The sequence below is a fragment of the Leopardus geoffroyi genome, chromosome X (genome assembly GCF_018350155.1).
Source record: "Leopardus geoffroyi isolate Oge1 chromosome X, O.geoffroyi_Oge1_pat1.0, whole genome shotgun sequence".
Taxonomy (NCBI): domain Eukaryota; kingdom Metazoa; phylum Chordata; class Mammalia; order Carnivora; family Felidae; genus Leopardus; species Leopardus geoffroyi.
Genome location: NC_059343.1, coordinates 63632267 through 63656552, shown reverse-complemented (window position 1 = coordinate 63656552; position 24286 = coordinate 63632267). Strand labels below are relative to the sequence as shown.

Below are 24286 nucleotides of genomic sequence, written 5' to 3'. Positions count from 1 at the left end.
TGTTCCAACAAAGCCCCACTCCATAGCTCTGTGAGTTTTTATCCCAAGGCTGAATGACATGAGAACTGGTAACTAAAATAATGCCATAGGCAAGGGTTTGGCTCAAGGGCCTGAAGTGTGTAAGCATCAAGGAGAGAAAGGGAGATCCAGCAATACATGAAAAAGGGAAGAGACTATAAGTGTCATGGGGTCCAATTTCCATTTATAAAAATACTGGGAAACTAGATGATTTGTGGGGGTGCCCTTGACCTATGGCAAACGTAAATCCCTCCATCTCATCTAACTCTCTGAAATGCTCCAGAGTTAGAAGTCTTCAGTTTCTTATCCCCTTAAAAGAAAGCCCCCATTTCCCCTAAAACCCCCAACCAGCACCCCCAAGAAGCCACATGTCCTGATCTCACACTCTTCTGTCCTATTTCCACTGTCTGGGTCTAGACTGAGGCAGAGTCCTCCACCCTCTTTCTCAAGATTTAAGGAGTTCTCAACTCTCCAATAAGGCAAAGTAGCCAGATGAGACTGAACACCGAAGTTTGGAAAAAATCCATAGATGCAAACCACCTAGCAGAAGCAGTGTAATATTTATATACAGAGATGATGTTTAACACATTCTATCTAATGGGGGACTGTAGAAACAGAGGAAACAAGTTACAAGGGGACGGTGCACATTCATACTCTCAAGTGTGGGCTACACTGCACATTTACTCATACTATCTCAAATGTATGGGCCCCTAAGGGCATTTAACCTAATACAGTGGAAACATAGTAATAAGGGTAACTTGACATGGTAATGGATGAATGAGCATGTGATGACGCTAATGCAACAACATATTTCAAATAGATAATCATTCAGGAAAAATCCTCTCCCAGGGTTGGGGTTACAAAATCAAAGTTAGCTATGAACATTCTCTTCTGAATTATTTTAAAGTTATGGCTTATAACAAAAGAAAAATCCACATCAATAAGAGAAAGTATGAGAAGCATATCATCATTTCAATAGATACAGAAAAAGCATTTGACAAAGTACAACATGCATTCATGATAAAAATCCTCAACAAAGTAGATTTATAGGGAACATACTTAAACATAATGAAGGCCATTTATGAAAAACCCACAGATAGCATCCTCAATGGAGAAAACCTGAGAGCTTTTCCCCAAAGGCCACAAACAAGACAAGAATGTCCACTCTCACCACTTTATTCAACATAGTACTATAAGTTCTAGCCACAGCAATTAGACCATAAAAAGAAAGAAAAAGGCATCCAAATTGGTAAGGAAGAAGTAAAATGTTCACAACATGCACATGACATGATATTATATATAGAAAACCTGAAAGACTCCACCAAAAAAAAATGCTAGAACTGATAAACAAGTTCTGTAAAGTTGCAGGATACAAAATCAATCTACAAATTACTGCTGCAGTTCTATACACAAATAATGAAGAAGCAGAAATAAAAATTAAGACAACAATCCCATTTACAATTTCATGAAACTAACAGAATACTTAAGAATAAACCTAACCAAAGAGGTAAAAGACCTGTACTCTGAAAATTGTAAAACATTGATGAAAGAAACTGAAGACGACAAAAAGAAATGGAAAAATATTCCATGCTCATGCATTGGAAAAACAAATATTATTAAAATGTCTGTATTACCCAAAGCAATCTACAGATTTAATATAATCCCTATCAAAATACCAGCAGCATTTTTCACAGAACCAGAACAAACAGTCCTAAAATTTGTATGGAAACACAAAAGACTCCGAATAGCCAAAGCAATCTTGAAAAAGAAAGCAAAGCTGGAGGTGTCAAAATTCCAGATTCCAAGTTATATCACAAAGCTGTAGGAATCAAAACAGTATAGTAACTGCATAAAAATAGACACAGATCAACAGAAAAGAATAGAAAACCCAGAAATAAACCCACAATTATACAGTCAATAAATCTTAAAGCAAGAAGATATAGTCAATGGAAAAAAGACAGTCTCCTCAACAAACAGTATTGGGAACACTGGACAATTACATGCAAAAGGAGGAAATTGGACCACTTTCTTACACCATACAAAAAATTAAATTAAAAGTGGATTAAAGACTTAAATCTGAGACATGAAACTATAAAAATCCTAGAAGAGAACACAGGCAGTAACTTCAATGACATTGGTCATAGCAACTTTTTTTTAGATAGGTCTCCTGAGGCAAGGGAAACCAAAGGAACAATAAGCTATTGGGACTACATCAAAATAGAAAGTTTCTGAACAGAGAAAGAAACAATCAACAGAATTAAAAGGAAACCTATGGAATGGGAGAAGATATTTTCAAGGACATATATCCTTTGATAAAAGGCTAGTATTCAAAATCTATAACGGCTTATCAAACTCAACACCCAAAAAACAAATAATCCAATTACAAAATGGGCAGAAGACGTGAACAGACATTTCTCCAAAAAAGACATACATATGGCCAAGACACATGAAAAGATGCACATCATCACTTACCATCAGGGACATGCAAATCAAAACTACAATGAAATATCAACTCACACCTGTCAGAATGGCTAAAATCAACAACATGAGAAACAACAGATGTTGGCAAGGATGCGGAGCAAAAGGAAACCTCTTGAACTGTTGGTGGGAACTGATGGAGCCACTCTGGAAAACAGTATAGAGGTTATTCAAAAAGTTAAAAGTAGAAGTACCCTATGATCCAGCAATTGCACTACTGAGTATTTACTCAAAGAATACAAAAACAATCATTCAAAGGGATATATGCACCAGTATGTTTATAGCAGCATTACTTACAATAGGCAAGATATGGAAGCAGCACCACTGTCCATTGATTGATGAATGGATAAAGAAGATGTGGTATATATTTATAATGGAATATTACTTCAGCCATAAAAAAGAATAAAATCTTGCCATTTGCAACCACATAGATGGAGCCAGACATTATAATGCTAAGCAAAATAAGTCAGTCAGAGAAAGACAAATACCATATGATTTCACTCACGTGGAATTTAAGAAACAAAACAAATGAATAAAGGGAAAAAATAGAAAGAAACAAGTCAATAAACAGACTCTTAACTACAGGGAACAAACTGATGGTTACCAGAGGGGAGGTGGATGGGGGGATGGATTAAATAGGTGATGGGGATTAAGGAGTGCACATGTCATGATGAGAACCAGGTAATGGATGGAATTATTGAATCACTATATTGTACACCTGGAACTAATATAACACTGTATGTTAACTAACTGGGATTAAAATTAAAACTTAAAAAATTAAAATCAACAATTAAAATCTCTTGGGATGGGGCGCCTGGGTGGCGCAGTCGGTTAAGCGTCCGACTTCAGCCAGGTCACGATCTCGCGGTCCGGGAGTTCGAGCCCCGCGTCAGGCTCTGGGCTGATGGCTCAGAGCCTGGAGCCTGTTTCCGATTCTGTGTCTCCCTCTCTCTCTGCCCCTCCCCCGTTCATGCTCTGTCTCTCTCTGTCCCAAAAATGAATAAACGTTGAAAAAAAAATTAAAAAAAAATAAATAAATAAAATCTCTTGGGAAAGGAGTTAAGATGGTGGAGAAGTAGGGGAACGCTAAGCTTGCCTCTTCCCTAAAACACAGCTAGATAAATATCATACCATTCCAAACAATGAAGAAATTGATCTGAGGACTGAGAGAACAAAACTGCACATCTACAGGTAGAAAAACGACCACCTCATGGAAGGTAGGAGCTGCAGGGGTTGATTTGAGGGAGAAAAGAACTGTGGGTGCTGTGGAAGGGAAGGAGCCCTGATTACAGAAAGAGGGGCAAGAGAGAGAGGGCAAGAGTGAAGCAGCAGGCAGGGAACTGCACAAGTAAAACTTTTCCCCAAAACCAGTGACTAAGAAAAGGAGAGGGGCTGACTGTCGTAAGTTTTATAAGCAGTAAAATGCAAAGTCTGAAGTTTTAGAAGTCCATACTGTTGCTGGAATCGTGCCTGGTGGGCTCAGTGGTGTTCCAGTGGGGAGGGAGGGTGGAGACCTGGGAGCAGGCAGCATGGTCTGAGGGATCCCCTTGGTCACATGGGTAGAAACAATTACCCTTCTTGGAGTGCATTTGGGAGTGGTGGCATGGCCTCTCCAGGGATAAGAGAATTAGCACCGGCAATGTGATGCCCTGTTCTCATAGGAACAAAGATACTGGCTGAAGGCAGCAAACCCCAGTGCTGGCTATGTGCTACACTTTACCATAAACCCCAAACTACTGCAAGATAGTGCAAGAACTTTTATGGGACAAACCGACAAATGGCAAAAGTATGGTGAGACCCTCCCCCAGAGGATCAGTACAGGTCCGAGTCATGCGGGTCCCTAAAATTTAAAGTTTTGAAACCCAGCTGCATGCCTGATAAAACACACAAGTACTGTGCCACCTGGCAGGCAGGCAGCTCAGATATAGATAGGGTGAAGGCAGAAATCTGACAGAAGCCAGGGACAGAAAAGGGGTGATTTTTTGGTCTTCTGTGAGGGCTACCTGAAGACTGGCCTGCAGGAACTCCCCACTATGGGGAAGAGAAGTCCATCACCATTTCCCTCTCCCCCAGCCCACCCATCAGCACTGACTGACCTCAGTGAGCAGCACAGCATACCCCAGTGGAGACCAGAGCTGCTTATATCAAACCCTGTCCCCCTGCATTCTGCAGGTGCCTCTCCTCTAGGGCAAGTCCTCTTGAATATAAGCCCTGCAGGCTCCTCCTCAAGAAGACCAGCACAAACCCTTTTTACTCACCAAGGCTACTGATTATAGAGTGCTGCAACACTTCAGCTATAGGGGAAATAGGATCTGGCCAGTTTTTTTTTTTTTTTTCATCAGGCTTGTTTTAACAAAGAGACTGAGACACACCTAGTCAAAATCTGCCACACAGTAGACAAGGTCCAAACAACCCCCACTGCAGGCAAGGAGAAATTCTGCAGAGGACTGACCTAAAGATAGGAGCAGCCAAAACACAACAGCACAGTACATATAGGATGCTTTTTTTTTTCTGGACCTCTTATTAATATAGCCATTTCTCTCAGGAGCAGGAATATAACAGGCTTTCCTAACAATCGCACAAAAAAACAGTGACCTAGACAAAATGACAAGATGGAGGAATTAACCCCAAAAGAAAGAAAAGGAAGAAGTAATGACCAGGTTTTTAATCAATACAGATATAAGATATCTGAACCAGAATTTAAAATAACAATTATAAAGATACCAGCCAGGTTTCAGAAAAGCATAGAAGACACTAGAGAAGAAGACACTAGAGAATTCCGTACTGCATAGAAGACACTAGAGAATTCCTAACTGCAGAGATAAAAGAACTAAAAACTCGTCAGGCCAAAATCAAAAATGCTATACCAAGATGCAAATCTACTTGAATGCCATAACAATCAGGATGGACAAAGCAGAGTAACGAATCACATATAAAAGCTAAAATTACTGCAAATAACAAAGCTGAAAAGAGGGGGGAGAGAATGGTACTGAATCACAATTGCAGACTTAGGGAACTCAGCCTAAACTGTAATAACATAAAGCATAATAACATTCACATCATAGCTGTCCCAAAAGAAGAAGAGAGAGAAAAAGGGGCAGGAAGTTTATTTGAGCAAGTTACAGATGAAAACTTCCCTAATCTTGGGAAGGAAACAGACATCAAAATCCAAGAAGCACAGAGAATTCCCATTAAATTCAACAAAAGCCAGTCATCGTCAAGACCTTAGTCAAATTTACAAAATACCCAGACAAGGAAAGAATCCTGAAAACAAAAAGTCATTAATCTACAAGGGAAGGCAGACCAGGTTCACAGCAGATCTCTCCACAGAAACTTGGCAGGCCAGAAAGAAGTGGCAAGATATATTCAACGTGCTGAGTGGAAACAATATGCAACCAAGAATACTCTATCCAAGAAGGCTGTCATTCAAAATAGAAGAACAGATAAAGAGTTTCCCAGACAAAAACTAAAAGATCTCATGACAACTGAACCAGACAATCAAGAAATATTAAAGGGGAAAAAAAGACCAAAAGCAACAAAGACTAGAAAGGAACAAAGAGCATCACCAGAAACACCAACTTTATAAGGTGACACAATGGCACTAAATTCATATCTACCAAAATCATTCTGAATACAAATGGACTAAATGCTCCAATAAAAAGACACAGTGTATCAGAATGACTAAAAAAACAAGACCCATCTATATGCTGCCTATAAGAGACTCGTTTTATACCTAAAGACACCTGCAGATTGAAAGTAAGAGGATACAGAACCACCAATCATGCTAATGTACATCAAAAGAAAGCTGGAGTAGCCATACTTGTATCAAACAAACTAGATTTTAAATCAAAGATTAGGGGCGCCTGAGTGGCTCAGTCAGTTAAGTGTCTGACTTCGGCTCAGGTCATGATCTCGCGGTCTGTGGGTTCAAGCCCTGCATTGGGTTCTGTGCTAACAGCTCAGAGACTGGAGCCTGTTTCAGATTCTGTGTCTCCCTCTTTCTCTGACCCTCCCCCCTCCCGTTCATGCTCTCTCCCTGTCTCAAAAATAAATAAATGTTAAAAAAATTTTTTTTAAATAAAAAAAAATCAAAGATTATAACAAGAGATGAAGAAGGCCCATATCATAATTAATAGTTCTATCAATCAAGAATATCTAACAATTGTAAATATTTAATGCCCCCAACTTGGAGGAACCCAAATATATAAATCAATTAATAACAAACATAAAGAAACTCACTGATAATAATACAATAATAGTAGGGTTCTTTAACACCCCCTTACAGCCATGGACAGATCATCTAAGCAGAAAATCAACAAGAAAACAATGGCTTTGAATGGCACAATGAACCAATGGACTTAACAGATATATTTATATCATTTCATCTTAAAGTAGCAGAATACATATTCTTTTTGAGTTCACATGGAACATTCTCCAGAACAGACATGCACTGGGTCACAAATCAGCCCTCCACAAGTACGAAAAGATTGAGATCCTACCATGAATATTTTCCAACCACAACGTTATGAAACTTGAAGTCAAAAACAAGAAAAAATTTGGAAAGACAACATATACATGGAGGTTAAAGAACATCCTACTAAAGAATGAATGGGTTAGCCAGGAAATTAGAGAAGAAATTTAAAAAAATACATGGAGGCAAATGAAAATGAAAACACAACAATCCAAAACCTTTGGGATACAGCAAAGGCAGTCCTATGAGGAGAGTATATTGCGATACAAGCCTACATCAAGAAGCAAGAAAAGTCTCAAATAAACAACCTACTCTTACACCTAAAAGAGCTAGCAAAAAACCCAATAATGAAGCCTAAAGCCAGCAGAAGAAGGGAAATAATAAAGATTATGGTAGAAATAAATGATATAGAAACAAAAAAATCAGTAGAACAGATCAATGAAACTAAGAGCTGGTTCTTTGAAAGAATTGATAAAATTGATAACCCCCAGCCAGGCTTATCCATAAGAAAAGAGAGGGTGCCTGGGTGGCTTAGTTGGTTAAGCATCTGACTTCAGCTCAGGTCATTATCTCATGATTCCTGAGTTCAAGTCCTGCATCGGGTGAGCACCAGCCCCACTTCAGGTGAGCACCAGCCCCACTTCAGGTGAGCTCAAGCCCTGCTCTGGTGAGTCCCGTTTTTCTCTCTCACTCTCTGCCCCTTGCTCTCAAAAACAAAAAAGAGAGAGAGAGAGAGAGAGAGAGAGAGAGAGAGAGAAAGGACCCACATAAATAAAATCATTAATGAAAAGGAGATCACAATCAACACTACATAAACATAAACCATTAGAAGAGAATATCTTGAAAACTTATATGCCAACAAATGTGGCAATCTGGATGAAACTGACAAATTCCTAGAAAAATACAAACTACTAAAACTAAAACAGGGAGAAATAGAAAATTTGAACAGATTCATAACCAGGAAACAAAGAAATTCAATCTGTAATCAAAAATCTCCCAACAAACAAAAGTACAGGACCAGATAGATTCCCAGCAGAATTCTACCAGACATTTAAAGAAGAGTTAATACCTATTCTTCTCAAACTGTTCCAAAAAATAAAAATGAAAGGAACTTCCAATCTCAACCTATGAGGCCAGCATTACCTTGATTCCAAAAAGAGACAAAGATCCCACTAAAAAGAGACTTACAGGCCAATATCCCTGATGAACCTGGATGCAAAAATTCTCAACAGGATACTAACAAATTGAACCCAATAGTACACCGAAAGAATTATTCACCATGATCAAGTGGGATTTATTCCTGGGCTGCAGGGGTCATTTCATATTTGCATATCAATCAGTGTGATATACCACATTTATAAAAGAAAGGATAAAAACCACATGATCCCCTCAAAAGATGCAGAAAAAGCATGTGACAAAATACAGCATCTATTCTTGATAAAAACCCTCAACAAAGTAGGGGTAGATGAAACATACCTCAATATCATAAAAGCCATATATGAAAGACCCACAGTTAGTATCATCCTCAATGGGGAAAAACTGAAGCTTTTCCTCTACAGTCAGAAACAAGACAGGAATGTCCACTCTCACCACTACGATTTAACACAGTATGGAAGTCTTAGCCTCAGCAGTCAGACAACAAAAAGAAATAAAGACATCCAAATTGGCAAGGAAAAAGTCAAACTTTTACCATTCACAGATGACATGATATACTCTGTGTAGAAAACCGAAACACTCCACCAAAAAATTGCTAGAACTGATACATGAATTCAGCAAAGTTGTAGAACATAAAATCAATGTTCAGAAATCTGGTTTTCTGTACACCAATAATGAAGCAGCAGAAAAAGAAATCAAGGACTCAATCCCACTTATAATTGCACCAAAAACCATAAGATACCTGGAATAAACCTAATGAAAGAGGTAAAATATCTGGACTCTGAAAACTATAGAACACTTATAAAATAAATTGAAGAGGACCCAAAGAAAGGGGAAAACATTCCATGCCCATGGATTGGAAGAACAAACATTGTTAAAATGTCTATGCTACCCAAAGCTATCTATATAATTAATGCAATCCCAATCAAATTTGCACCAGCATTCTTCTCAAAGCTAGAACAAACAATCCTAAAATTTGTATGGAACCACCAAAAAACCCAAATAGCCAAACCAATTTTGAAAAAGAAAAGCAAAGCTAGAGGCATCAGAATTCTGGACTTCAAGTTATATTACAAAGATGTAGAAGATGGGCTAAATAGGTAATGGGTATAGGAAGGCACTTGTTATGATGAGCACTGGGTGCTATACGTAAGTGATGAATCACTATATTCTCCTGAAATCAACATTATACTATATGTTTTTTTTATTTTTTAATGTTTATTTATTTTTGAGAGAGAGAGAGAGAGAGAGAGAGAGCGCACAGGTGGGGTAGGGGCACAGAGAGAGAGGGAGACACAAAATCTGAAGCAGGCTCCAGGCTCTGAGCTATCAGCACAGAGCTGGACACAGGGCTCGAACTCACGAACTGCAAGATCATGACCTGAGCCCAAGTTGGACGCTTAACCTACTGAGCCACCCAGGCGCTCCTATACTATATGTTAACTAACTAGAATTTAAGTAAAAATTTGAGGAAAAATGGAGTTATTTATAAAAAATAAATAAAATAGTATCTCTTAAAAAACAAAATGGAAAAATACTAAACCTCTACCAAGAGCCAGCATTTTTGCTTGCTCATCTGGAGGACTCTCCCACTAGACATGTGGTAAGAGTACTTAAAAAAAAAGTGAGTCTTGGGGCACCTGGGTTCATTGAGCATCTGACTTTGGCTCAGGTCATGGTCTCAAGGTTTGTGAGTTCGAGCCCCACATCGGGCTCACTGCTGTCAGTGCAGAGTCTGCTTCTGATGCTCTGTCCCCTTCTCTCTCCCCTCCCGCACTTGCATTCTCTCTCCAAAAATAAATAAACATTAAAAAATAAAAGTGGGTCTGCTAAAGGGAAGATCTTGTTTGGTCCAGTGAGGGGAGAAAGGATCTAGCTTCCCTTCTCTAGACTCCATCCAAAGTTCCAATCCATCAACCACCATTAAGTACAATGCCTATTTTAGTAATAATTGTAGATTTCAAGTAATACTACATATAATCTTCAACAAAGAAAAAAGTTCCAAAGGAGACCAGTAGCTTCTTAATATAGGCACATGACTTTCCTGAGAAGTTAAACTGGAGAGTTTCCACCTGAAGGACAGAAATTGTTAAGAGGCAATGTGTAAACCTCATACACCATATCATGTACTCTGCAATAACATATTACATTCCTAAGAAATGCTCCTTTTTAGTGCACCTTTACTTTTCCAGTATCAAATCTTCTACCCTATCACCTCTCTTTAAGCGCTTCCCTCTAACCTCAATTTCCTTATGTTCTCGTTATTTGGTAAAATCACTTTACACTTAAAGAACTAAATATTTATGTAATAAAACTAGAAGATAAAATAAATTAAACTCAAGTTAATTTTCTCTGCAGAGTTGTATGGTAGTGAGGAAGGTGCTCTCATTTAATTCCTCTATGCCCTCCACACTCACATACATCTGCTTCTTGGTAAGTCTGGGGTTGGGGAAGTTGCACCTTACTCTTACTCTCGTATATGCCCTTTTGAGGCAATACAAGAACCCAAGGGAGAAAACGCTGGCAAAGTTGTCATACACCAAGCAGCCAATTACTCCTGAAATGAAGGAAAGTTCACTTGGTCTCTCCTAAACAGAAGAGAATGTCCAAGAGATAAAATGTTTTAAAAAAACCACTGTAGATAACAAGGAACCTAGCACTGGGTTCCTCTGAGTGCTCAAGAAGAGAAAGGAAATCAAGTAGCAGTATTCAGAAACAGTTCTGGGTTACAATCTGATGAGGTCTCTCTCTCACTCAGGGAGAGGTTGCTTTTTCATGTTGGTAGGGAGGCAGGAAGGAGGCATGGCTTAGACATTGGTGGTGGTCTCCTTAATGGGTTGGATGCTATTAATCTCCACAATGAGGCCTTTGTCAGCTCTACCGGCCTCCTTTACCTGCCCTTCAAAGGCTCATGTAATTTCCTCAAAAGTCCTGCCATGGGTATCAGGGACTTTGAAAAAGATGAAGACAAAGAAGATAACAAGGAAGCCAGTGAATACAATAAAAATGTAGGTTCCTAAATAGAATGCAGCTGAAGGGGAAGAGCAGCCCAACCAAAAAGTTGGAAGTCCCATTGGAATAACCAGCCTCTGCCATTGCAGCTGGGTGGAGTACATGGATGAAGAGTTTCGACACAATAAACCAGGGAATGGAGCCTGGGCCAATTTCAAAAAACGGCACAAAGACCAAGACAGACACAATACAGACAAAGCTCTTCCAACTGTACTAGTCCTTTAATAACAAAGAAACAGTCATGAGGATGGAACAAAATGCCATGTATCCAAGGCTAATCAGAAGTAGAGTCTTCCTCCCTGCTCTTTTGACCAGAAACAGAGAAACTGCAGTGAAGACAGTATTAACCATACCCGCACCAATGGTGGTATAGACTGGCTCCCCAACATCTGCATCTTTGAAGATTCCTATTGAGTAACAGAACATAGCATTGATTTGAGAGAGCTGCTGGGAGAGCTGGAGTATGGTGGAAATGACAATATGTTGTCAGTAACTGGACACTCTGAATAGTTCCAGCATAGTGACTTGCCTTTCTTGTGCCATCCTAGCACTCTCATCTTTCATCTCCTGGATGTCCTGACTGAGTCATGTCTTGGGTGCCCCACAATCACTAGATGTTCTCCTTAGCAGTCTTTTCTTCCTTTCTGTTAATGACCAAGAATCTAGGACTTTCAGGGCAAGGTGGAAGGGCTGTACTTTGTAGGACAGCTAGAATGATGGTGAAGCCCAACAACAGGGGCCAAAGCTCTTCAGTCTCCAAGATGACTTTCAGACAAAAAATCTGAGCCACCAGAATCCTGACAACAATTCCCAGCTAGTTAGGAATGCCAAAGCTCCCCCAACCCCGTAGGACAGTAGTAGATATCTCTCCAAGGTACATGGGCACAAACCTGTGCTGTGTCCACAGAAGAGGCCAATAATCTATTGGCCCAGGATCAGCATTTCAACAGACTCTGCTACTCTGGAGAACCCCATAAGGCAGGCACCAGCAACAGCCAATAGGTTGACAATAAGCATTGAATCGCGCCTGCCAAAGCAGTTGACAAAAGTCCAATAGAAAAGGAGGCAATCATACCATTAATGGAGAAGACTGCTACAGACAAGGACCAGAGGGAAGTGAGTACCACCTGAGTGGGAGAGTCTTCTAATCTCTTTTCCAAAGAGTAACTGAGAAAATTCTTAATAATTGTCTCAGGAGCACCGATGACTCCAGTGTTGTAACCAAACTGGAAAGAGCCTATTGAATCAATGGAGATGGCAAAGAGACCTTCTGTGTTTCCATGGCCCTAATTTAATTCTTTTCCAATCTTCAATAAATATCTAGGAGATCCCAGAGACACCTCTTCTAGCCAACAAAACCTTCAAAATGTCCTTCTTGGCAGTAAGTTTTTCTTCAGGTCCCCAGTAAGGCTCTACATCTCACCCTCACTCTCCTAATTCTACTTGTTCTTTAAATGAAGGGACAGGTGTGCCTGAGTGGCTCAGTTGGTTAAGTGTCTGACTCTTGATTTTGGCTCAGGTCATGATCTTGTGGTTTTTGAGTCCTGAGTCCCTGTGAGCCCTGGGATTCTCTGTTTCCCTCTCTCACTGCCCGCTCCCTGCTCGTGCTCCATCTTTCTCACTCTCAAAATAAATAAATAAACATTTTCAAATAAATAAATAAATAAATAAATAAATAAATAAATAAATAAACAAAGGGACAAACAACATGAAACAGTGTACAGCATGGTATTTTTTAAAATAAAGAAACACAACAAAGTAAGACTTTCTTAGTAGTAATGGCTTTACAGTGCTAGGTTCTCACAAAGTTCTCAAACACTTTAAGTGTTCATCTAAGAGATATTTATCTACATAGAAACAGAGTTGGGAGGGACTAAAGCTTATGCTTTAATATATGTCATATGTGCATGTTTTCACCTACACTCATTCCAATCTTGCAATTTAGGTATTATTATCACTACATTACAGATGACAAAATCGAAAGTGACTTAAAGGTTATATCTCTAATATAAGGTACAAGCCAGGTCTACTTTACCACTTAATGACACCATACTTTATAGACTATTATAGAAATACAGAGGAACAGACATTAATATTACTTTATATTTATAAAGCATTTAATAAATTACAAAGTGTTTCCAATATATCCTCTTATCTAACTTTAACAACAACTGCAAGTTATGCAAGGATGGGTGTTATTAGAATCTCACTTTATAGATGATGAAACTGAGGCACAGAGAGAAATTAAGTTGACTTAAGATCACACTGATGTTCAGTTTCCTCATCTATAAAATGAGATTCTAATAACACCCATCGTGCATAACTTGCATTTGTTGTGAAAGTTAAAATAAGAGGATATATTGGATGATATATTGGAAACAGAGCTGAGATCCCAAGGCTTTTCTCAATACATCTATAGTCCTTCAAGAAAGCAAAGTCATGTTTGTAATGAGACTGGTATAAAATATAAAAGTTCAGTACTAGAAATGCAAATGTTATTGTTATTATCCTCCCACTTCAGGCCCTTAAAGTTACTAGTAATTATAAAATTATTTTCCAACTAATAGTTTATGCAAAAGATTCACCAACTGTTTTTTCCATATGGTAAAGAGTTTTTACAAGTCACTTACAGGAAAGTAGGTTTCCACAATTTCAAAATTCAGAAATCCAATTATAATCCAAACCAAGAGGGTAGCAATGGAAATGACAACAATAAAAGGAACAAAGTAGCCACTGAGTTTGTCTGCAAACTGCTGGATAGGAGCCTAGAATGATAACAACAACAACAATAACAACAACACATGTATCAAGGTCTCTTTTTTGTAATAGAGTATTATTTGGTATTACACACAAATATTTAAATAAACTCCATATTAATGCAACTAGAGTTAATCAAATGAAAATATAAAAAACTAGATCAGGATTATACTGAGCGCTCTTTAAAAAAAAAATTCTTTCAGTTTCTCCTAGGGAGTTAAGTTACCTTTGATGTTTGTGCCTCTTCCACAAGTTTGACAATTTGAGAAAGTGTTGTGTCAGCTCCAACATGGGTTGCACGGATAAGTAGCGACCCATTCTGGTTAATGGAACCAGCAATCACTGTGCTGCCAGATTTCTTAGCCACTGGCATTGCCTCCCCTGTATAAAGGAGTAAAGACAGATTTAGATTTAGGGAACATTAATAAATACTATCTTGTAACATGCTGTTATTCATTAATTGTCAAAAAATATGTAGAAAAGTGATCCTTACTTCATGAAATAGAATCTGGACAAATGCCTAGGTGAAAATTGCCCTCCCTTTTTCCTTACGTCAGTTCTGAGCCAAACCCAGGGATATATATCTTAAACTGGAAAAGCCTATTAAGGTTTTTAGGCAGACATGTCTAAAGACAATGTCTTATAGGCAGACATTTTTAAAGCTCCACCCTAGTCTTAGATCATTGGTTTTCTAAATGTACCCAAGGAGCACTTAGAAATGTGGGAGTTCTTGTTTGTAATAACTCCCGGTGAAGCATGTGGTGCTGCTACTCCAATTTAGTGGGCCAGGGTCAGGGATACTAAGTATATTACAGTGTGTAAGCAGTTCCCCAGAACTAACAATTGTCCCATCTGAATTGGCAATAGCACCTTATTGAGAAACACAGAGTCCTAAAATTATTTCCTCATAGTCCATAAGCTGAGCCTCTTCTGGAGTCATCCTGAGGGTTAAGGTATTATTTTGGTTCTGTTCTGGATCAGCCTTAGTTAGCTAAGATCTCTAAAACTACTCCAAGGCCTCCTTTCTTAGAGCAGACCCTGAGGTGGAAAACCTGGAGTCATATGCCAGCTCAGACCAGACCAGTCTTTAGGGAAGGAAAACAAAATAGGTTATTTGCTCAGGAAAATCTGCCAAAGTCTCTTGCGCTCTACATCAGAATGAGAAAACTTCCTTTGGCTACACATTCTAGTAATAAACAATCCTCAGTTAAAAAAGCTTTCAGTAGCATAACTAAAAACACAAAGTAAATCTGCAGAAATTGATTTAATACAGTCTTAAAAAGAATTCATATTCTCTTTGCTCATTATTTACTCATTCCATAGTTTCTACAAAAAAGCTCTCCACTTTTTATTCCTATTTTTCATTATCACTTTGGATTCATTTTACTTTCATGTCATGATCCTCTGAAAGAACATACCTGTGATAAGGGACTCATCTACCATAGAATGTCCTTCAATCACACGACCATCCACTGGAAATTTGCCTCCTGGAACCACTTTAATGATGTCTCCACGTTGTACAAGTTCCACATCCACTTGTTCTTCACTGCATACGAGTTAAAATAAAAAGCATTGAGGGGTGCCTGGGTGGTTCAGTCAGTTAAGCGGCTGACTCTTGATATCGGCTCAGGTTGTGATCTTATGCTCGTGAGATTGAGCACTGCATCGGGCTCTGTGCTGAGTGTGGAGCCTGCTTGAGACTCTCTCTCTCTCCCTCTCTCTCTCTCTCTGCCCCTTCCTCCACCCTCTCTCTCAAAATAAATAATTAAAACTTTAAAAAATATTAAGAAAAAATAAAAAGCATTGGGAAAATATGTTTCTCACCCTGATCTTTCCATGCAAGCTTGTTGGTTAATGTCAAGCTTGTAGCTCTGGAACTGCTACCAATGGAAACTAGAACTAACATTTAAGCTAGGAGCTACAATGTTAGTCCTGTTCACTGTTGGGGAATAGTTCAGTATCTGGCACAAAATAGGTACCCTATATGTTTGTTGAATAGTCACTGAATGAATAAATGAAAGCTTTAGAAAATAATGTGATGGCTTTTATTTAAGTAAACAATTTATTTATTGTGTAAATTTGCCTACATAGTTTTATGAATATACAAATGAGAAATACAAAAGAATGAAATCTTAAAAAAAAAAGACTGAAATCTTATCAAGCCTTTAGCTCTAACTTCCAGTTTACAGATAACATAGGAGTTAGAGAACAAGTTAGATGACAACACAAGGAAGCAAAGAGTTAAATTCAGATTGTGTGATATTCTGCAGGACATCACATTGATGGATTCTTCTCTAATAAGTTAATTGCATGGCGGGGGTTGAGGGGGTGGTAGGTGGGAGTAGGAGGGTGGTGGAGAGGGAGGAGGGAGAACAAGAGGGAAGAGCTGTTTTAGATTAAAAGAAACGTGTTAGTCAAATGCATCAACATGTAGAACTTGTTTGATTTTTATTTCAAACAAAGAAACTTTCAACTTTTGGGAGACAACAAGAGAAATGTGAATATAGACTGTATAAGAGATGGTATTAAGGTATTGTTCATTTTGTTAAATGCAATATGGTAGTTAGATACATGAGAATATGTCCTTTTTTAGGAATATTTAGCAGTAAAACAATATGACTGGAATTTAAAATACTACTGCAACAACAGAAAGATATTTAGATGAAGTCTGGCCAAATGTGAATAACTCAAATCTGGGAGATAGATTAGGTGAGTTCATTATACTCTTCTACTTCTGGGTATATTTGATATTTTTTGTAAGAAGTTAAAAAGAGAAGGGGGAAGAATGAAAATAAATACCTTAAGAGAATATTATCAGAGTCAAGAGTTACAATAGTTGCTTCTGTAGCTTGTAGTGAAATTAGCTTGGCAAGAGCCTCTGATGTTTTGCCCTATAAATAAAAAACAAACATGTTAACAATACTAAGGAAGAAAAATCTCAGGTTTTACCTAAAATAAAGATATAATACTTGGGGTGCCTGGGTGGCGCAGTCGGTTAAGTGTCTGACTTCAGCCAGGTCACGATCTCGCGGTCCGGGAGTTTGAGCCCCGCGTCGGGCTCTGGGCTGATGGCTCAGAGCCTGGAGCCTGTTTCCGATTCTGTGTCTCCCTCTCTCTCTGCCCCTCCCCCGTTCATGCTCTGTCTCTCTCTGTCCCAAAAATAAATAAACGTTGAAAAAAAAAATTAAAAAAAAAAAAAAAAAGATATAATACTTAACATTTACCCAAGAGATAATTTTAGGAATATTAATCAGTTCAAATTAGAAAATATTTCACTTCAAAAATATGAAGTATACAAAATATAAAATATATTATTAGGCATAATTTATAAATAAATAATGTAACTTAATAAGAAAAGCATCAAGAACTCAGGTACATGAACAAAGGACATGATTAGGAAATTCATGTAAGAAGAAATTAAATACCTGATATGTGGAAAAATGTTTATCCTTGCTATTAATGGAAGAAATGCAAAAGAAAGCAACTCTATGATACCATTTAATGCATACTAATTTAGCAAGAATTTATACAGGAGTTAATGCCAATGAAGTTGTAGTAAAACTACTTTACTAACATACTCTTGTTGATAAAAAAAATTGTTACAACTTGTAGCATGAGCCATAAAAAGATTTATGCTCTTTACTCATATACTTTATAATTTATCCTAAGATACTAATTCAATAGAAATTACTATTAAACATGAATATGTTTAATGCAAGATTATCTAAAATATAAAACTGGAAACAGTCTAATTGAGAACAAAACAGGAATGGTTTAGTTGAGTGACAGCACAATGATTTGCCAGAATATGATTCAGAAAATACCAAATAATTATCTAGACTGCAAAATGGGGAAAAAGCTGTATAATGTTAAGGATACAAACTGGTATGTACACTATGTTTGCCACTCTAAAATATAAAGGTATCTCGAGTAGAATTAGAAAGTAATTTCCATTATAGTATGGGATTATGGGTGAATATTCTTTCCATCATTATTTTAAATCCTGCGGTCACATCAATTTTCCCATTAACAATGTGATATAAATAAATATTTATCAAATGTCTCTCTGTTTAAATCTCATGTTTAAATGAACATGGATGTACTATACTATCTACAGTATTAATTCCATAAATTTGGTAAATCTTCTAAAGGAAAATTTAACTTAAAATATTACCAAAACAGAAGTACTTCTTTTGTTAACTATATAAATCAATGCATATTTCCAATAATTGGACTCGAAAATATTACAATCATTTATCTACCCAAGATTTTAGCAAACATCACCCGTTCTTACTTTACCTTTGCTATATGTTCCAGCCACCGGCCTAGTGCAATAAAGACAAATAGCATAGGAGGTGTGTCAAAGAAAGTAATAGGGTTTACTTTGGCTCTTTCATACATTGCAACCAGAAGAATAACCAAAGAGTAGGCAAATGCAATGGTGGTTGCCAGCACAATCAGTACATCCATATTTGCAGTTTTATGCTTCAGGGCTCTATACGCCTGAATGTAGAAGTACCAGCCTCCAAAAAACTGTAATACAGAAACAATAATTACTGCTTTTTAAAAAAATGCTGAAATCCAAATGTTTATCTCAGTAACAAAGATAGAGTAATAATGTTCATTTCCTTTGACTTTTATCTAATCCAGCAACACTAAGGAAAGATTTTAAGCTGAAACAATAGTGTCCGTATTTTAGCAGGTATGTGCATGTAGGGATTCAAATTGCTGTAGAAGCTCTTGGCAGCTGTCCTCTATGATCCAATGGATATTCCATAATATAAAGAAAGATAATTCTTGGATTATTCTTTTAGATGCTAGCAAAAACAAGAACTAAGAAAAAAAAAAAGAACTAAGAAAAAAATTACATTTTTGACAAGGGTTTTTTATGGAAAACTCTGTTCCCCCTATCCAAAATTCAACCTAAGTGTATATCACAAGCTACTGGAACTGCTGGCTGTTTTCATTGGTATACATAACTGAGAAGCTTATTTTTCATTAGTATAGAGAAACACACTAAGATTTTCTTAAAATCATCATAACTTTCTATAAGAATCAGAAAAAGGAATAGATTTATTAGATAGAAGTGTTCTACAGTAAAAGTTTATCTCAAAAGAAGAGTTGAAAACATACAGAAAATAATGAACTTCAGTGCTAGGGAGAAATAATAAAAATAATAACATAATATTATAATTGCCACCATTATTTTGGTTTATATAATTAATAATTAAGTAACATTTAATATACTAATGTGAATATAATTAATTTTAATATATTTCATATGGAATATTAAGTGCAAATATAGATAAATAAAATATAATCTATTTTATTATAGCTTTAAATATACAATTATATACAATAGCAGATATGAATGCTAAATTCATATCTAAATATGAATTGAGCTTATTCTCTGCTTTGCCGTTAAATAGTATCTTTAAGAGTTAAATGGAATTTATTATCTACTTTAACCACTCAATTTAAGATTATTTTTATAAAGCATCCACAGCATAAAATGATCCAACTTCTGACTAATACCTGTTTTGCAACTGAAAATAGCCTTTCCTGTCACATTTTGCTGTTTTACATTATTAACATACATCCTTGCTAACATTTCACTTGCCTGTACAGGTACACACAACAAAAAGGATAGCAAATTCATAATGGACAGTCCTGGCAGGATCTGGCGCTCCAGGAACATAGAAGAAGAATGAATGTTGATCATTTCTTCTTGACTCATGCTCTGATTATGGTGAAGAGTTGCAAGATGGTGGTCCATAACCATCATATATATCATCAGCCCCATGACAGGAATACAGAAAAAGAGGCTCACAAGGAAGGACCGTCTCCACCTCACGTAGAAAAGAAAAATCATTTGAATAAGTAGCTTATGGTTAAAGAGTCTACATAGTACAGAGAAATACAAATTGTGACCACTCCACCCGACATAAGGATGCCACTGTAAAAACTAACATGCCAACAGGATGTTAAATTTGTAACAAGGAGTCAAAATCAGTTTTTCACTGACACACCAAAAGCACTTGTTTCTTACTGACACACCAAAAGCACTTACTGTCTTATTTCTCGTTTATGGTCCAGGTGGCTTGCTGACCGATCCTTTTTGACCAAAGAAGCTTCAAAACCTAAGCTCTAAGGAAATTCATGAGAAAACAATTATTTCACTGAATGTATAAATATTATATAGAGAAATTCTAAGTCATGGTATTGTCATTAAGAACAATTCAACTCAATTACTGAGTGCAAGGCACTCTGGGGAATATAAAGATGAAGATGTGCTTCCTTAATTACTTGTGTTTATAATCTTCCTTCAAAGAAATGAATATTTCCCCAATTCTAGTTAATGTCTATCCTACTGCTCTCAAACTAATGATTTAACTCAAGTGCAGCTGCCCTCACTAGAGATTCTCATTACACCAAAAAGTAAGCTAAAGCCTCCACTAAGTGATTTTAGAAAAAAGCAGAATCTGTTACGTGGTCAGGCTGACAGAGTGTTTGATGATCTAATAAAGACAGAATTCAATAGTAAAATCATAAATCTTACATTTAGATAAGAGTCATCCACTAGTATTGATGTACATTAATCATTTCTTCTAAATTTTAGCTTTGACAGCTGTCCATCCCTCCCCCGAACAAGTACAGAAAACTGAATAATAGGCCACAAAAACTAGCACCATATTAAATATATTATTCAAGGCTTTGCATATGTTGGCTTTACTCCTGTTCTATCAGAAAAAAAGAACACGAACAAAAATTTTCTTGAATAAGACAAAGTATTAAAGAAAACTACACATAAGACTCATATGTGCATAGACAGTAACATACACTATATTTTCAACTGCTAAGAAAAATGCTGTCATCTTACATTTGTTGGAAATGTAGCACAGTGAAAAAAGCAACCATGAAATTTGGGGTCAGAAAGAACAGACTCAAATCCCAGCTATGACACTTACTACCTATGTGACTTTGGGCAAGTAACTTAACTTCTCTCAACCTGAGTTCTCCACCACCAAAATGAAGATGACAGCACTGTTGTGAGAATTAAATTAAGAGTTGAAGCTTTGCAATCTTGGAAACTGGCTCAAAGTAGATACTTGATAATGCTAGCTTCACAAGATGTTAATGGTATTATTATCTATAGTAATAGGATCTTATCTGAACTATTAATATCTTCAGATCATGATAACACCAAGGCTATACCACATTAAAGTTTTTAAGGCACTCTCACATGTACTACTACCCACTTAAGATTTATTGAAGAACACAGGATAAATTTGCTACCAAGACAAGAGTTTGGTCTTTTAAATTTCTTACTTTAACTTAAAAATACATCATTTGCAAGGAGAATCAGACCTATTAATACAGAGAGCAATCTGATGGTTGCCAGAGGGGAGGTAGGTGGGAGATGGGTAAAATGGGTGAAGAGGAGTGGGAGATATAGGCTTCCAGTTATGGAATGAGTAAGTCATGGGAATAAAAGGCACAGTATAGGGAATACCGTCAATGGTATTGCAATAACATTGTATGGTGACAGGTGGTAGCTACACTTGTGGTGAGCACAGCATAACTATGGAGTTGTTGAATCACTATGTTGTATACCTTAATGTAACATCATTGTGACAACTATACTCAAATTTAAAAAAAAAATACATCATTTGCTTTGACCTAACAAACAACAAAGCATGTAGCATGATGCTTTGCTTTCTTAGTGATTAATTAATCTTACAACAAATTGTACTTTACTTCCATTTTCTAAATATTTTTAAATGATTTGTGATTCTACCTTCAGTCTGCTCCTGATTAATAGTGCCAACATGCCTTTGCCTAACTCTTCCTGACAAAGACCAAGGAAAAAAAAAAGGGTATAAACACACATTAAATTTGAGACAGATGTTATTGAGAGTAATCAAAAGGGCCAGATCTTGTTCACTGTTTTTATCTGATACAAACCAGAAGTGATTCAACAGAGGGCTGACTGAATAGGTAAGAACACAGAAATGCAAAGTCCTAACACTTACTTCAACTGTATGGATAATATCCCTGGGACCAATAATTTCTGGGTCATACTTAATATGTGCTTTGTTGGTTGCCAAGGCCACAGAACAGTAGAAGATCCCTCTGTGTTTTGTGAGGATAGACTCTATTTTATGTACACAGGAGGCACACGTCATTCCTCTCACCTGTTAAAGACAAAGGTTTTGTTATTCAGAAGTCTACTTTTTCCTCTATTAAACATGACTTGTAACATGGGATTAACACACAAGATCTTATCTGCACTATTAATATACTTTAGAAAATTGTATTAGAATGCTATTTTTATATAAAATTACATTGAACAAAGATATGGTCCCAGCTGCAACAGGTTAAACAGAAAAGGATCTCACTAAGTCTCCCTCCTCCTGTCACTAGTGATAGAGGATTTGACATCTATTGATTCTTGTATTAAATGTCATGCTTCCCTATAGATTTTTTAGCCGTTAGTATTACTTTTAGTGAAGGTTAATGGATGACAAAAGTGTTATACCTTTGTCTAAAAATGCATTTTGCCTTATGTCTTAGGTGAGGTTACAGTTCAGCTGGGTATTAAATTCTAAAATGGAGTAGCAGAACTTCTGGAATGACCGTGTGTGGAGCTCAGCAAATCCTTTTCCCAAAAAGCAATGATAAAATTGGACAAAAGCTTCAAAAAACAACCATTTAAAGACTCTGGTAAATAACTAAAGAGTATAACAGGTAAATAACTAAAGAGTATAACAAATTACAAAGCATTTATTCAAGAATATGTACTGAAAGAATACCAGTAATGGTAAAGATCTTTGAAAATTCTCCCCTCCATAAAAGCAATAAGAAAACTGGAAAAAACAACAAACTTTTTCAGAAACTGAAATTACATAAAAGCTTTCAGCAATACAAGAAGCATTTATTCAAGAGAATCAGATGAAACCCAATGAAACAGCAAGCTATGTGCTATTATATATATTATAATTTTCCTTCTTCTCATCTCCTCCCCTCCAGCTCTGTGGTGGCCATGAAGACCAGCAGCCCACAGTGATGGTGAAAAACAGCATCAGGGAAGCCACCAGAGAGAGCAGAAAATGGTTGTAGCTCCTTCAAAGCCTCATTACTAGGGAACTGTTATTATATGATCTGACTGATGGTTCTCTGAAATATCCCACTTGCAAAGATGTCTGTGTTTGCCCTGACTGGAGCTCAGCGAATTCCCTGGGAGAATTTGTCAAAACAATTCAAGGTAATTATTAATCTTGTGGCTACCTAAGGCAAGGGATAACAGTTGGGGCAAACAATAGGCTAACCAAAAAGCCTAAAAAGGAAAAACTGGGAAGCAAGATATACATAAGAACTCCAACATATTCTAAAAATCTAGAAGGCCATTCATTCACACGCATAGGATTGTACATGTCCAAGACTATGCATACTCAGACCTAAAAGGTCCTAACCTCTCACCTCAGGCTGACCAGTAGACTCTGTAGAAGCAGGAGGTAAAGACTAAGGCAATTGACAACTTCATAGCTTGGTGTTGAAGGCATGCACAGAGATCCTCAGCAAAGACTGGGAGATTTATTGGTTCCAAGTATTTAAGTAAGTCTCTGGCCAATCATTAGCTGACCACTGAGCTAATCAAGCAGAAACTTCAGTGGCCACACATTAACAAAGAATATAAATTTTATAGAATTATTTCATAAACGTCACTAAACAATAACAATGGCAAATAGCAACAACAACAAACCCTAAGGAGTGGAAAATAACTTTATTTCCAGAGTTGCTACATATTTCCAACAAATAATTGTGAGACATGTGATGAAACAAGAAAGTATGGTCCATATAAAGGGAAAAAAGCAATCAACAGAAATTGTCTCTAAGGAAACCCAGACATTGGACTTACTAGACAAAGATGTTAAATCAGGTACTGAAAATATATTCAATGAACTAAAAAAAAAAAACCCATGTCTAAAGAATTAAAGGAAAATATGAGAACAATGTCTAACCAAAAATAGTATCAATAAAGAGAGAGAGATTATTGAAAAGGCCCAATGGACAGTCTGGATTAAAAAGTATAATACCTGAAATGAAAGCATTACTTAGAGGGAAATGTGTAGTTGTAAATGCCAATATTAAAAAATAAGATCTCAAATAAATGACCTAACCTTCCACCTTAAGGAACTAGACAAGAAGAGCAAACTAAACGTAAAGCAAGCAAAAGGGAAGAAAATTAAAAATCAAAGTGGAAATTCACAAAAGAGAGAACAGAGAAAATTAACAAAACCAAAAATTGTTTGTCTGAAAAGGCTGACAAAATTGACAAAATTTGGCTAGACTGAACAAGGAGAAAAAGAAAGAAGACTCAAATGCTTAATATCA

At 36.9% G+C, this 24286-nt stretch overlaps 1 protein-coding gene and 1 pseudogene across 8 annotated transcripts in view; both read right to left on the bottom strand.

Moving 5' to 3' along the window:
- ATP7A (ATPase copper transporting alpha) overlaps positions 1–24286 on the bottom strand; it is a 189782-nt gene that overhangs the window by 28667 nt on the left and 136829 nt on the right. For all 8 annotated transcript variants that reach the window (XM_045472928.1, XM_045472927.1, XM_045472930.1 and 5 more), the window contains 8 exons: positions 21925–22086; positions 19962–20038; positions 19512–19740; positions 18191–18424; positions 16691–16782; positions 15310–15437; positions 14118–14272; positions 13765–13899 (listed from right to left, as the gene is read on the bottom strand). In XM_045472928.1, the coding sequence (XP_045328884.1) occupies positions 13765–13899; positions 14118–14272; positions 15310–15437; positions 16691–16782; positions 18191–18424; positions 19512–19740; positions 19962–20038; positions 21925–22086 (1212 nt within the window). The remainder of the gene's footprint in view (positions 1–13764; positions 13900–14117; positions 14273–15309; positions 15438–16690; positions 16783–18190; positions 18425–19511; positions 19741–19961; positions 20039–21924; positions 22087–24286) is intronic.
- On the bottom strand, positions 9866–13185 carry LOC123595173 (annotated as a pseudogene).